Below are 15,259 nucleotides of genomic sequence, written 5' to 3' on the forward strand. Positions count from 1 at the left end.
ATCCTGAACAGGACTGGGCCTACTTCTGAAAAAGGAAAGTCACCATCTGAACTTTGGTTTGGAAAGAAACCCTCCATAAAACATTTAAGGGTTATTGGTACAGAATGTTATGCACATATTCCAAAACAAAAGCGAACAAAAATGTCCAAGAAAGCTCAAAAATGTATTTTGATTGGGTATGATGGTGATGATGGCTATCGGTTATTGGGTTTTGATAAGAACAACCAACCGATATTGATCCGTTCAAGAGATGTAACGTTCAAGGAATCGTTGATTAAATCGGTAGGATTAGAATCTGATATATCTGAAGAGGATGCACGAACTACGACTGAAATCGAACTTAACTTCCGAAAGAATGAACAAAATCATCCAATGTTTGAAGCAAGGGAGGATATAGCACAAAGCGATAGAGTATTGCCCCAAACATCAAATGATTTAAGTCAAGAAGATGAAGAAGAAGATCCCAAAGATTCGTCTCCCGAGCCAGATGAATGTCGAATAAATTATTCAGACGAAGATCATGATGACGTCCCTGATACCAGAACTCTTCGCGACAGATCCACACTGCGACTTCCAAGTAGATATGACGACTTTATTGTCTCGACTATATTAAATGACGAGCATGAACCCACCACATATAAAGACGCCATGAAAAGTCAGCAGAAAACTGAATGGATGAAAGCAATGAATAGCGAAATTAAATCTTTAAATGACAACAAGACTTGGATCTTGGTAGATCGCCCAAAAGACAGAAAACTAATTTCTTGTAAGTGGGTTTACAAAAAGAAAGTTAATGCCGATGGAAGTCTCGATAAGTACAAAGCTCGACTCGTAGCAAGAGGTTACACGCAAGAAAAAGGAATTGATTATGACGAAACATTTAGTCCAGTTGCTAAAATGGCTACAATCAGATCAATCCTAAGTATTGCAGCTAACGAAGGACTATCTCTCATGCAATTCGATGTAGCCACTGCCTTCCTTAATGGCTCAATAAACGAAGACGTCTACATGAGTCAACCAGAAGGGTTCAGTGATGGCACAAACAAAGTCTGCAAATTGAAGAGGAGTCTTTATGGTCTCAAACAAGCTCCACGATGCTGGAATAAATGTATTGTTGACTATTTAAAATCAATCGGATTTAAACAATGTGACACAGATCCATGTTTATTTATTCGACAAACGAATGGAAATAAAATCATAATCGGACTTTACGTTGATGACGGTTTAATAGCCTCAACGAATCCAAAGGAATCTGAAAAGTTTTTGGCTGAATTGAAAAGAAGGTTCAAGATAACCACAAAGCCAGCTTCCTACTTCTTGGACTAGAAATCTTCAACGATAAAGATGGTTCCATTAAAGTGTCTCAAAAACACTATACAAACAAGCTTCTAGAGAGATTTAAAATGAGTGACTGCAAGGCTATCAGTACACCAATTATTAAAGAAGCACAACCAGATACGGAAACGGAGAAGGAAGTAAAGTTCCCTACCGCGAAGCTGTCGGTGCACTGGCATACCTCCAGACAGGAACCAGACCAGACATATCGTACGCCGTAAGCGTCGTATCCAGAACACTAGACAATCCATCTAATGAAGACGTTCTCAAAGTTAAACGAATTTTCGTTACCTGAAAGGAACTATCGATTCAGGGATTGTTTACAAAAAAGGACACAAACCCGGAGTGTTGGAATGTTATAGCGACTCCGATCACGGCGGAGACACAAATACAGGACGTTCTACATCTGGAATTTTGTGCATCTATGCAGGAGGTGTGATCTCTTGGCAAGTCGCAGACAAACATCTGTAGCGATCTCGAGCACAGAAGCTGAATTAGTTGCGGCTAGTGAAGCAGGACGTGAAATAGTTTGGCTGAGAAGACTGTTCAATGAAATAACCATACTGAAAGATATCCCAACTCTACAAATTGACAATGATGCAGTTATAAAGCTTGCACAAAACCCAGAAATGCACAGAAGAACGAAGCACATTGCGATAAGGCATTTTATGTCAGAGAACTTGTAACAGACAAAGAGCTGCAAGTTAAATATGTTCCCACAGAATATCAATGTGCAGATATTTCACAAAAGCTGTTTTAAGCCTAGATTGGCATTTATTAGTGGGTTAATTGGCCTAACACTGTAGATAGAGTTTGCCAAAAGGGAGGATGTTAGAAGAGGTTTTAAGCAAACACTTCTACTCTATAACAATACTGGCTGTAACCCTGTCTATTTGATTTGTTATTATCATTGTTGATTGTCAATATAAAATTTTACCTCAACAATATTATTTAACACGAGAGTGAGAGGGACGGGACGATACGAACTTCGATTTCGATTATCGATTTCGGCGACAGGCCTCATATTGATCCGCAACGTGTCTCGAGCGTATGCCTCAGAGCGAGTAGCCTCAAACTGAGGCTGTTTGCTTCAGGTCGAGGCAGCTCTGCCTGATGCTGCTCTAATGAATTAGGGTCCATATCGGCTCGCATACTTACTGAAAGTCCAAATTTAATATTTGTCAGAATGATCGTTTGTCATAACTGTTTTCTCACTGAATCCAATAATTATTCAGAATTGTTATAAAACAAACCTAACCTAACCTATAGTTTTCTATAGTATGACCATTTAAAAATTTCAGAAAAATTTAAGGTTTTATTGGGAAAAAAATTATGACAAACGATGATTCGGACAAAAATTACGGTATGACTAGCGAAGAGTATGCGAACTTTGGCGCTCCCAATGAATTAGCGCTGCTCGTACTATTTTTCAATAGGCGTGCCGGGTGACACTCTTTCCCGGCCAAGATAATACCGACATGGAAATACCGGCCCTGTTTTTTGTGTACATGCCCATAGAAACTGACAGGATCTTCTATAGGCGTGTACACGAAAAACGGGGTCTGTATTTCCATCCCGGTATTATTTGGGCCGGGAAAGAGTGTCACCCGGCGTGCCGTGCACTTGGTCCCTGCAAACCGCAACAGCTAGTGAAGGCCCTAAAATAAACACTGTGAGAAAACGTGAACGGAGACTGAATTTTCTTGATCCGTTTAAAACGTTATTGAGTGATTTTACTGTGTTTATTATTATACTTTAAAGCTTCCTTTAAAATTTACCCTCTTGCTGTAACTCGCTTATTTAACCTTTCGACGGGCACTTTACATACACAGAGATTGTTGTTCTTCCATCTACAACAGTACATGTGGCTCTTTGGATGTGAAGCTGCGGCTGTTTAGTTCCAAACTTTATTTATACAAGTACTTGTATTGTTGGCAAGAAAAAAAATTGTGGCTCTTTAAAAACTTTGAAATTTTAATTGTAATTTTTGACTCTTCCAACTCAAAAGGTTGCCGACCCCTGGTCTGCAATAGTATACACTCCATAGTTGAAAATTAGTCTAGCAGTAGCTTTATTCAATGTGTGTTGTGTTTCATTTATAACCTTTTATTACTTTTATGTGACAGATAAATGTGATGCCGTCTCTGTTTATTCAGACAAAACAAACAGAGGCGGCATCACAATATCAGGCACATAAAATGTATCAAAGCTTGGCGAATCAGGTCTTTAGTGAGATTACATCCAACTTGTGAATTGAGAACTACTATTAGCGCAATAAAACAAGCTTTTGATTCAAAAATAGGAATGTATTTAACGTAATACAAAACAACAACAGATTAAAAGATTAGAGTTCAACATACTTTCTATACATTATAAAAAACCTGAATTACAATAAATATTTCAAACGTCTCGCGATTAGGTTATTCTTAACATGTTTTCTACGGGACGCAGAACGCAACAACCTTTAATAAGCTATTCATTCTTAGACTTCATGTCGAAACTTTAAACTTAATCGCGAATCAAAAAATGTTTAATAAAATACGTACCTATATACCAAGCGAGTTCGAGCAGTCCGTGCAATGTATGCAGCGTGATATTTCGTGATACCACACACAGACACACAGACAAGGTGTAGTTAATGTACGACTTGTTAATGCACGATTACATAATGCACGGCCTGATAATCCGTGCTTATGTGCACGGATACGGTATTTGACAACTCCTGATTTTGCCATATCTTAATATTATTATGAAAATATAGATATAAAGATAGTGTTTAGCGAAGAGAAAATTTAAATCGGTTGAAAATTGGATTTTTTCAAACCTTTATAACTTTGTTATTTGTAAAGGTAGCTTAAAAATTGTTTTTCTATTCGATAGCAGGCATTGTGTAGTTTTAATTTATAAAACATATACAAAATAGTCAAATACCGTTATCATGTCGTGCATTATCACCCCGTACCAAACTAGCAGGGAACAATATGTCGCGCAATAATGTACGACGTGTTAATCCGAAGCATTATGTCTTCCGATTATCATGCCTTACGATTTCCGTGATTGAAATAAAAAAAAACCTAACGAAGGGCGAGAGCGGCGAGCCTTCAACTAACCCGGCCGGGTCGGTTCTGCTCCGACTATATTTCACTCCTGGCTCGCTCGATCCGCGGCGAAAAATGTCTATCATTGGAATCGATTGGATTCAGATTATCACGTCGTACATTATCACTACATACATTACAAAGCGCGCAATATTTTTACCCTGATAATGCGCGATCATGAATAATTACGGCATGATAATGGAAGCAATAATGCTTCGGATTATCACGTCGTACATTATTGCGCGTACATTCCGAGTTGTACATTATTGTTTCCCCACAGACACACAGACACACACACACAGACACACACACACACACAAACACACACGCACGCACGCACGCACGCACGCACTCAACACCTGTGATTTACTCGCATTACAACACAGATCTAGTTAGTAGCACTTTCATGTATGTAGCCAGGACATACGGGTTTTCCATCCAGTGTAACCGAAACACTTTTTCATTTTCTTTTTTCAACTGTTCATTTTTTTTTCTTTGTGGCAATAAATGATTTCTTTCTTTTTTCATTTCTATATCTTAGGAAGACAAATAACGTAAAGACTACACAGTACTAAGTCATAGAGTAACCATAGACGCTGAATAATACTTTTTATTACATTACTATCACATTATCATATATTTAAAATCAAATACCCACTCAGCTGCTCGCGTGAAAAAAAAGGCCATGAATTGCTCTTGCCTTGCGCTGCAACAGCGACGCAGTGTATGTCTGGCAACCACAGTTGCCAGAAGCATTTTGCTAAAATATATTAGGCAACCGTAGTTGCTCAAAGCACGTGAGTGGCTAAACAATTTATTCTGCATATTTCAGCATTTGACAGAAAACCTGAGCAAATGCTTTCAGGATTTTTTCTTTATGGTCAAAGGAGGGACTAAACTTTTCGTCAAAAATGATCAAAAAAAAATCAAGTAGTGTTCAGTGAAACTAACAAAATGTGGTGAAATACTCTGGATGATTTTTGAGAAACCTTGTATAAAGAGTAAAAAAAAAAATTCAAAAAATAAATAATAAATTTGCAAGAAATAAATTAACAGCCCTGGTTCTCTAAGTTATCGAAATTATTATTTTTTTACTACAAGCTTTATAGTTAAGGAAAACATCGTGAGTAAATCTGTACAAACCTACGAACCTACAACAGAGGTTTTTCCGAACCGGTGGTAGATTATTTAGACATTCATAAGCTCGTCATAGCCTATATAAATTGAATAAATAAAGCCTAAATGATATTTTGACTTTGGCTTTGACTTTGAAACCATTCATGGTGTGTGTTAAGTTTGTAATCCACAATTTGCACTAACCGATTCGGATAATTGTTTTTTTGTATATACTTCCAGTTTGGTCCCATTTAAATGTGAAGAAAAAATACCATCCCTAAATACAGCCAACATCATAAATACACTTATCAATTTTCTACCTTGACATTTTCATAGTCAAAATACACACAATTCAATTTGACACTTTATACTTGTCATTTTCAGTCGATACACAATTTCGTACGGCTTTTCAAACATGACGTTAAAATGACAAGGCACAAAAGTGTTCACTTATTTATGACGTTGACTGTACGTTTTAGGTTATTTTAGTTTAAATTATATGATCTTAGGTGTATTATTGATTTATAGATTTCTTTAACCTTCATTACCACCGTCATTATCAGCCGGAAGACGTCCACTGCTGAACAAAGGCTTCCCCCTTAGAACGCCACAATGGACAACTCGCCACTTGCATCCACCGGTTGCTCGCAACTCTTACGATGACGCCGCTCGAGTTCTCTCTTCTTTAACCTTATCTTCTTTCATTTTAAAAATACAAGACTACAGCTCAACGCGTGGCGTTGATAGTACAAGGTTCTTCTCGTGCTTAGTGAAGTGCAACACCGCGGCTATAGCGTTGAGCATGTGCGAGCGATCGTCGAAGTTCGTCGACGTAAGGTACGACAACACCACGTTCTTTAGATATTCGAGATTCGCCCCTTCGCGAGACTGGATTCTTCTTAATCTGGAATGGAGTGTCTTTGTTTATGAGTTCGTCGTTCTGAGGCTTTATGTCTAACATACTTGAAATCACAATCGTTTTCGCCACTTCTTCTATTACATGGCATAAGATAAGGGTAGAAAGAGATGATGAATGCGACTGCGGTCGTCAGCGCTTCAGTCTATACGGCATTTGGTACAAGTACGATAATGAGGGCTATCGTTTTTTGTCTCACTAGATACCGCACTGTTGCGTGAGGTTTTTAAGTATGGCTTTCAGTTTTAAAAAAAAGTTTAGACTGTACCATAAAAATATCGAGCATGCAGTTGTTGCATAGTCCCCGTTTTGTTCGGAAAAAAGGGAGGACAAAGGTTTCTGAAAGACAAAACTGTCTCGAAACACCGACATTCAGAACGCATTTTGCCATAATTAATTTCAGATATATGCAAAATATTTACCAATTATTCTAATTATAAATAAACCCGCGTAGCTCAAGAGATTTGACATTTGAGACCTCACGCTACACTAGCGCCTCTAGTGGCGAATTCATACGCGATAGCCCTCATTGTTAAGACAAGGCATTCAATTTTTTGCCTACTTTTAGGGCGGCCACATACACTCGGAATTCCGTTTCGGAATTTCGATTTGAAATATCGATTCGGGATTCCGTAAATACATGACACACAGACCGCACAAGCCACCATGCGGAATTCCGAATCAAGAGAAAACTTCGAACGGAAAACTACTGTATGTATGTGGTAGATCCATAGATTTGTATGGATTTACTGCGTTCGATATCCAAAATCGATATTTTAGCCCTTAGACGTCCGACGCAAAAAGAGAGTTGGTGTTATAAGTTTGACACCAATGTCTGTCCATCTATCAGTCTGAGGCATCGAGCTCTCAAACAGACGGAGATAGAGAACTTGAGAGAGAAGATTGAGATATTGAACATTGAAATGACAGCTTCGGGGAAATTCAACCATTCTAAGTTGGTTATTGTTTGCTTTTTATCCCTATGCGGGTGGCAGAAGTGGTAGGCGTGGCGTGGTAATGATTTCGAATGCCTCGTCTTAAAATAGCAAATAGTATTTTTTAAATTACCTGTCAATTTCTTCTTTCAGTGTCCTTACAACTTCTTTAAACCGCTCCTTCTCTATGGTAGCCTCACGTTGGTGATCCCTAAAAATAAAACACAAACAATGTATGGGAGCCAGCGCTAGTTGTCATATATTGGTAATTGGTAAGCAAGGCACGATCGTTGTGAGCACCGCTCTCTGATAAGTACCTGGTATTTCATGCGACAGATACTTGTGTGTGATGCCATCCCTGTTTAGTTTATTCGAATAAACAGGGACGGCATCATAAATATATGTGCAGGTACATAAATGTAACAAATAAAATATGGGATGATTGACCTAGTCCCATCTAAGCATACAAGAACTAAGAGAACGAATAAACATCCGAGTCAGAGTCACGCTTCTACGCTGTTAACAATAAAGTCGTGTTCAGATATTTTTGATCAAATTTTTGCTCACAAGTTTATGAACTCGACTGTACAAATGCGATCGTGCCCAAGGAGCGACTACATTTAAAAATTCCGTTAAAAAAACTTGTACAGGTTCGTTCAGTCAAAGTAACCCACCAAAACGTGATGCACCTTCAGAAATATTCCGTAATAATTGGAAGACAACCTGTATACAGTGTTAAGTACCTGAACTGTCCCTCAAGGATATGTTTCTCTTTCCTGAGCTGTGATATGTCGAGATCCTTTCTGGCCAACTCGTGCGCATAGTGGAGCATATGCGGCGGTGCCATCACGTCCTGCAAACATTACACTCATTCAGAGATCTCTTGGGAATAGCAGGATAAAAAGTAAATAAGTATCGTTTTACCACAGGTCTGACACACACACACAGACAGACAGACATACCCACGCTAAAGTTGATTATCGAAGACATGTCAGAAAACAATGTCGATAAGACGTGTCTATCAACCTTAAAATTCAGTTTCATCGACATATTAATTTGATAGGAAGGTGTTTAAAAATTGTCAGAGCATTTATTTGGGTACTTAACTCGCCGAGAGCCGTGCGGCCTCGTATTTTAACCTATATTCTCTCAAGCAGAGAAGCTCAAATTTGGGCCCCGCAAAGGCTAGATCTAGCGGCTAGAATGATGATTACCTAACTCGCGCTTCTCTCACTCTCCAGGATGCCTAATTCAATCAACACTACTACTGGGAATCACTGCTTGGTGGCAGGATTGGCGAGTAAGACGGTGCAAGCATTCCAGGCGGACCTTGCTCAGGTCCTACCCGCAAAACTTAAGCAATAGCAGTTGAACCTCACCGTCAACAACCCATGTCCTTCCTTATAATTCTCCACGCTGACTTTCCTGGAGCGGTCATTCTTGGCGCGTATGTAGCTGTCAGTCTCGTCCAGTAACGCCGCGTATCGGTCCCGCTGGGTGACCACTTGCTTTTCCAAGCTCTGGATACGAGTCTTCAGATCAGCAACTATTTCCTTGTGGTAGTCTTGTTGGGTTTTCAGTTTCTGCGAAAGAATCCAACAAAAACATTTTCATGTAAAATGTTGCCAAGACGAGACTATGGCTTGCACTGCAAAAATAGCCAAACCAAGCTTCTATTCTAACACTATTTATTCAAACTCTACAAGCCTTAACTTCACGAACTCTACACCTTGGTAAAAATATGTGGTTTTCGTTACTACAAGAACTAAGTATTATTTTATAACAGAAAAGTAATGAACAGTGAATAAACTTTTCATCTTACACCCATATGAAGGTAGCAAAATAAGTTGGGGTTGGGAATCGAATCCAATTCCTCAACATGATGCCTACTATACCACATACACTAATACAAGAGATGAGTAATATTAAAGTATGGGTCCTTTCTCTATTTTAGGGCAGTGTATAACTACAGTTTGAAAAATATACTGTACCTCTTCGCAAGCTTTTACTGTATCTGCTTTATCCAACCTTTCGTCTTCCAGCATCATTCCGTAAGTCTCCAACTTCTCCTTCAGCAACAGTCTCTCACTCTTCAAATTAGCTATCTCGTTCTTCACATCCCCACTCTCATCCTTTTTGACATTCTGCGCTTTATACTTCTCAAATTCCAGCTTCAGATTTTCAAACTCCTCTATACACTTGGTGTGTACGTTTTCGTAGCCGTCCATTTTGAAAATGGATGTCAAGTCGATGGGTTCCCTAGTTTCTCGTTTTCGGCCACTAACTCCTTTTTGAGGATGTGTATTTTGTCTATTAAGGTCTGTAGGTATTCACTGTCTGCTAGTTTCTCGTTGTCAGTCTCACTTTTTTGTTGAGGCTCTTCTGAAATTATAGAAGTGGGGTATTGATTTGAATTGGTCACAAGTAGATTCCGCAGTCTTGTAGTTAGGTATTATGTCACAATAGATTAGTTTGAGGAAGATTGCCAGATACTACAAGGCACAACGGCTTAGATGGGTGACAGGGCTGTTAGGACAATTTTATTTATTTATTTGTTTAGGAACGTTATTGTTTAAAAAATGGTTATAAGCGGTTATGGTTAAGCGCCGTAAAAAGGGCACATCCGCCGGATAGCCATTTAAAATATTTGAATGTATGTTTGTTTGTATGTCGTACAAACGCAGCTTGCCGTATAAAAGGTTACTAGTGTGTTGATATGGACCTCCGCAATGTAACGCCTAAATCAACTAAATCTTCTTACCACTAGCAACACTGGCACGTATCTCCCCAACCAGCTTTCCATTCATGGCGTCCTGCAACTGCTGTATGAGTTGTTGGTCGCGCCGCCTCCTCGCATCATACTCCCCGACGGTGGCAGACAGCTCAGCCACTCTGCCTTCTAGCAGAGCTACCCTCTCTTCTTGGCGTGCGCAGATTTTTCGAGCGGATTCCTCTGCACGTTTCACTTTGATTTGCTCCTGGTTTGCAGAATGGGTTGATTAGGAATGGTGTGCAGTCACAGAAATCTAAACAAATACGTTCCTAATATAAATGACAGTAATGCCTTCATCCTGAGATATTTATATTTATTAATAAAAAACTTTACGTTACTGAACAAAGCTCTACACTACTAGTCGCTTTTTACTTTTAAATTTTCACAAAGTTTTTTAATGCAGTCGGTTTTTTACTTAATTCTTGTTCAAATTTAAACACGACCAAACGGAAAATTAAATATTCATTTTCCAAATTGGCTTGGTTGGTGACTTCTGATGCAACCGTCTCTGTCCCGTTGAGTCTCCACTGTCCATGCCTCCGCTCGCTGCAACATTCTGCGCCGCTACCAAAGAACTACTCAAGTCGTGGACCCGCTTCTCTAACCTATTTGAGTTGCTTCCTGTTACCTCTCTGATAGCGACTGAGTGCGACTGCTCGACCAAAGCCAGCTTGTTCTGTAGCCGCACCAGCAGAGCCGGAGTCTCCACTGTCCGCGCCTCCGCTCGCTGCAACCGTCTCTGCGCCGCTTCCAAAGAACTACTCAAGTCGCGGACACGCTTCTCTAATTCCGCTTGAGACGCTAACAAAATAAATAACAAATTATGGCAAAAGATATATTAAGTGGTCTATTTAGTTGAGTGGTGGTGAAAAAGGGGGAGAAACAAAACTTACATTGAGCTTCGGTTGAGAGTCCAACTTTGTCTTCTAGCTTCTCTTTGGATTTTCTTTCCGTATTGATTTTGATATGTAATTCTCTGTAAATAATTAAATGATAGAACTTCATTTTAGAACTTTACAAAGATGTTTATTGGCACTAAATAATATGTAAAAAATACTTACTTCAACATGGCAGCATGATCAGCTCTCTCGTTCTCTCTTTCCTGGATTTCATATGCTATCTTTGCTTTCAGGTTATTGACTTCTGCTTGATGCTGTTGGATCATTGCTTTTGTTTCCTCTCTTAGAGTGTAGATCATGTTTTCATACTGGAGAGAACATTAGACAAGTTTTTATTAAAAGAAAACTTGGTTCCGTCGCGTACGGACCCGTTCGCAGATCATCCTGTTATCACATCGACTGCAAAAGAGACGATATGACAACTCGGGCTGATTTGCTAACGGCAGGAATTATGAACGAGTCCCTTATGCGAACAGGAAGAGTTGCGATCCGGACGAGTCGCGAAAGGCTACTAGAAATAAGGGACAAAAGTAGTTTTCATTTTTAAAAGCTTTATTAACTTGCAATGTATGTTCAATGTATGTACCTATATGTATGGCTCAAATCTTGCAAGTTAAATTTGACCCACTTATAGTTGTCGGATTGCCTTGAAATTTGGCATACTTATGTAAATTGCGTGACAATACAATAATCTGGTAGTGACATCCTGGTAGTCCGGCCAGGATGGTCTCCGCAGGACGGAACTCTTCAACGATCAATGGCATCGACTTGATGTTTGGTATGCATATGTAGTTTGGGTAACAATGCAAGTACAGTCAACAAAAAGTACAGTCAGCAAAAAAAGCTTGTATTAAAAATTAAATTTTTGCCGCGATACGCGCTTGCGGCAAATTCACTGCTTACTCAAAGTCAAAAGTCAAAATACTTATATCTTTTCTTTATTCACTTAATATGAATGACAAAAAAAATCTACCAACCGGTTCAGAAAAACCTCTGTTGAGAAGAATCCGACAAGAAACTCAACAAGGTATTTTTTTTAAACAGATTTACAATCTTATTAGTTAAATGATATCTATACAGCACAAGTATTTAACACAACTTTATTTTTAACACAGAAGGTTCGCTATTTGAATAAAGGGATCGCCAATATGGATCAGAATTATTTCCAAATATCCCTGTCCATGATATAAAAAAAAAATATATAATATGCCTGAGATATTAATGTCTTCTTGACAATAGCTCTGAATTTTGTATCCTGTACTAGCGGGAAATTTAGTATGGCGTTCCAGCTCTAGACGCGGCAAACTCGCAGCTCGCAGCGCGTTTGCCTCGCTTTCAACTCGCCCGCAAATCGCAAGTGTGATAAGCCTCTTACCACGTCAAAATTTACCTATGGCTAGCAACAGTAATGTAACAACTCACAAGACACTTTTGACACACATGCCCATAGCAAACAATCAATAATATTTCATACCTTTTCTCTTGTAACCTTCTTGTCGGCTTGGAAAGCCTCTTCCATTCGAGATTTCTCTGCCGTTAGAGTTGATAGAGACTCTGTGAGAGCTGCCACAGAGTCATCAGTCACTGTGGGAAACACAAAGCTTTGTATATTTCACAAACTAGCGTTTAAGCGTGGCTTTACTCACATTAACCATTAGACTTTTTTTATTTATTTATTTGGCATCTGAATGTCTCTGCATGGAAATAATTTGGTATAACAGTATGGGATCTATTATTAATGGATGAACTGGTAAATTTAATTTCTTCTCCCTACTATGGCTATGGCTACATGCCATAAAGTAAATAGATTAATTTTGAAGGTAGTTTTAAGTGGCGGTTAAAGTTTGTAAAATATTTGTGGTTAGTTTGTTCAAGAAAATAAATTTGCTACTTGGGGACTTACAAGACAAAATTAAATGTTTGTTTTAGTTCGTAAGTCTAACATCTGGTAGCATGGTAAACAGTTATCTTGCTCTGAGGATGAACTTTGGTTGAGTTCGAAACGCGTTAGTGTAGTGTGGTGGTGGTGGATAGGGATATGAATTCTTTGTAAAGTTGCAGGTGGGTCAAAAAACTTTTAAGTGTTGTTGTTCTGTCTTGTGATTCAGGAACCAACAGTGATACAGGTTTTGAACATGAAACTACCGTAATACAGGTGCTTAAAAAAAATATTTATCTGTTATGTATCTTTACTGAACAATGAGCAATGAAGAGATTGACTTAATATAACAGCCACAACAGTTTTGATGGGTTTGTACCCCATGAAACCATATTTTTAATGAGTGACTCAAGAGACATAAGTTGATTGACCTCAGGTACTGTTGTGGTATGTTTGGTATTCAAGTCTTAATAGTTGTAGTCTACCTCCTTCGCTGGTGCTTTCTGTTTTGTTTAAGGCTTTGAGACTAACTTCCAAAGCTTCCTTCTCCTTCGCCAATCCTTTGTAAGCAGCAACAACATCTATAAGGAGAAAAAACTTCAAACTTTAACTTCTTGTAGGGTTGTTATCTAAACTCTTTGATGTTCATCACAATCACCATTTCTATTACGTTGAACTCAGCTCAGAGAGAGTTAAATGGGTCAATCAACATTTTAGTGTTGTTATTCTGTCCCGTGACCTAAGTGACACCAGTCATACACTTTTTTAGAAAAATGTTTGCAATATATACCAGGGATGTAACAAATGTGGTTTTATCGGAACCTAAAGCGGAACCAGATGTTTTCGATTTAGTTTATCAGAACCAGAAACGGAATCGGAACCGAAAACAGAACCGGAACGAGAGCCTGAGTGATAGGTGGACGAGATATTAAGGGTAGGTCTACTAAACCTGAGAGTCTATTGCGTAACGTGTCTGACACTCGCGACCACAATCAAGTAATAGTTTTCAAATACAAAAACTGTCATAAAATTGTGATTGCAAGTGTCAGAAACGTTACATAATTTAGCCTTCTGTTTGTTTTTGATCTACGGGTCTCATGTCCAGTTGCCGCGGTAAGCATTGACACCTGATATAACTTCCATTTCAAAAGTAACGGAACCGGAACAGAAAACGATGTTTAATATAAAACGTAAGTTCCGACTAAATGGAAATAGAATCGGAACTCCGTAACATCCCTGATATATACTACAGATCTATTGAATAATGTATTGCCATGTATTTTGTCCGAAAAGTTCGTTTTTATCTTGCTTTCTCAACTAACTTACTGAAGTTTACTGAACCCCCACTGAGAAGCAAGATAAATACGAACTTATCCAAAAAAAAAGGGAAAAACATTGTTCACTAGATCTGTACTTGCATGCTTAGGAGATGAGCTACAAAGGAGCCTTAAAACTGCCACAAATCATTACTTTTAGTGGATTTGGACCCCATTAAATCATACTTTTATTAAGTGACTCAGGAGACATTACAATGGCAACCAGATACAATAAAAAGTTAACTGACCCAAATGTATAATTAGTTTTCTTTTGCTTCCCACAATGCTAACATAGTATCATTTCGTTTTGTCATATCGTGTCGTCATAGTTTCGTCCGCTCAGCTGTTTTCACTAAAGATGTGCTGTGCGAGGATAGGTAAATGAAGTGTTTCTATTGGTTCGTGAAAAACATTCCTCGCAACACATCGTCACATATCTTTGGTGGAAATGCAGCCTTATGGTTCCTTATTCATCATCATCATCTCATGGTTCTATCACTAATGATGAAAAACAGGGAAATATACGTACCTCTAAGTCTTGATTCATAGCGTTTAATCTGATCCGCTTGCTTAGTTATAGTAGATATTAACTCCTGTTTTGATAACGACTCCATCGTGAATTATACGATCAACATACGGAAACTTTGTAAGTGATATTATCATTCAAAGCATTGACATCTATGTGCCGTAAGGTCCATAGATGTCGATAATTCAAAGCCACCCAGAAATTAGGTTAAATAGTGTTGAGTTGAATGCACTTGCTAAAGCAACATTATATTGCCGATATTATAAAACAGAACTATTGTATCTTACGAAAACAAGTAAAAGAGCTAGCTACGTGATGACACTGATGACATGAAACACAATATGTCATATGAAATGTTTTTTTTAGTCAATGTCAAATGTCAGAGTTTCGATCACTCGACCAACGTAATCTCTGAAAAATACAAAACAACTGATTTAGTAACAAGGAATTTTGTTTAAAGCGAATT

At 38.5% G+C, this 15,259-nt stretch overlaps 1 protein-coding gene across 1 annotated transcript; it reads right to left on the reverse strand.

The window, feature by feature from the left end:
• Positions 1-4,638: 4,638 nt before the first annotated feature.
• Positions 4,639-15,144, reverse strand: LOC141431834 (GRIP and coiled-coil domain-containing protein 1-like). The gene is given in 13 exon segments (XM_074093050.1): positions 4,639-6,453; positions 7,534-7,611; positions 8,144-8,253; positions 8,780-8,983; positions 9,392-9,657; positions 9,660-9,782; positions 10,162-10,378; positions 10,802-10,974; positions 11,067-11,149; positions 11,235-11,380; positions 12,547-12,656; positions 13,437-13,532; positions 14,797-15,144. Coding segments are annotated over 13 exon segments (1,875 nt in total). The 5' UTR covers positions 14,882-15,144; the 3' UTR covers positions 4,639-6,269.
• Between the last annotated feature and the right edge of the window lie 115 nt (positions 15,145-15,259).

The sequence above is a fragment of the Choristoneura fumiferana genome, chromosome 10, assembly GCF_025370935.1.
Source record: "Choristoneura fumiferana chromosome 10, NRCan_CFum_1, whole genome shotgun sequence".
Lineage (NCBI taxonomy): Eukaryota > Metazoa > Arthropoda > Insecta > Lepidoptera > Tortricidae > Choristoneura > Choristoneura fumiferana.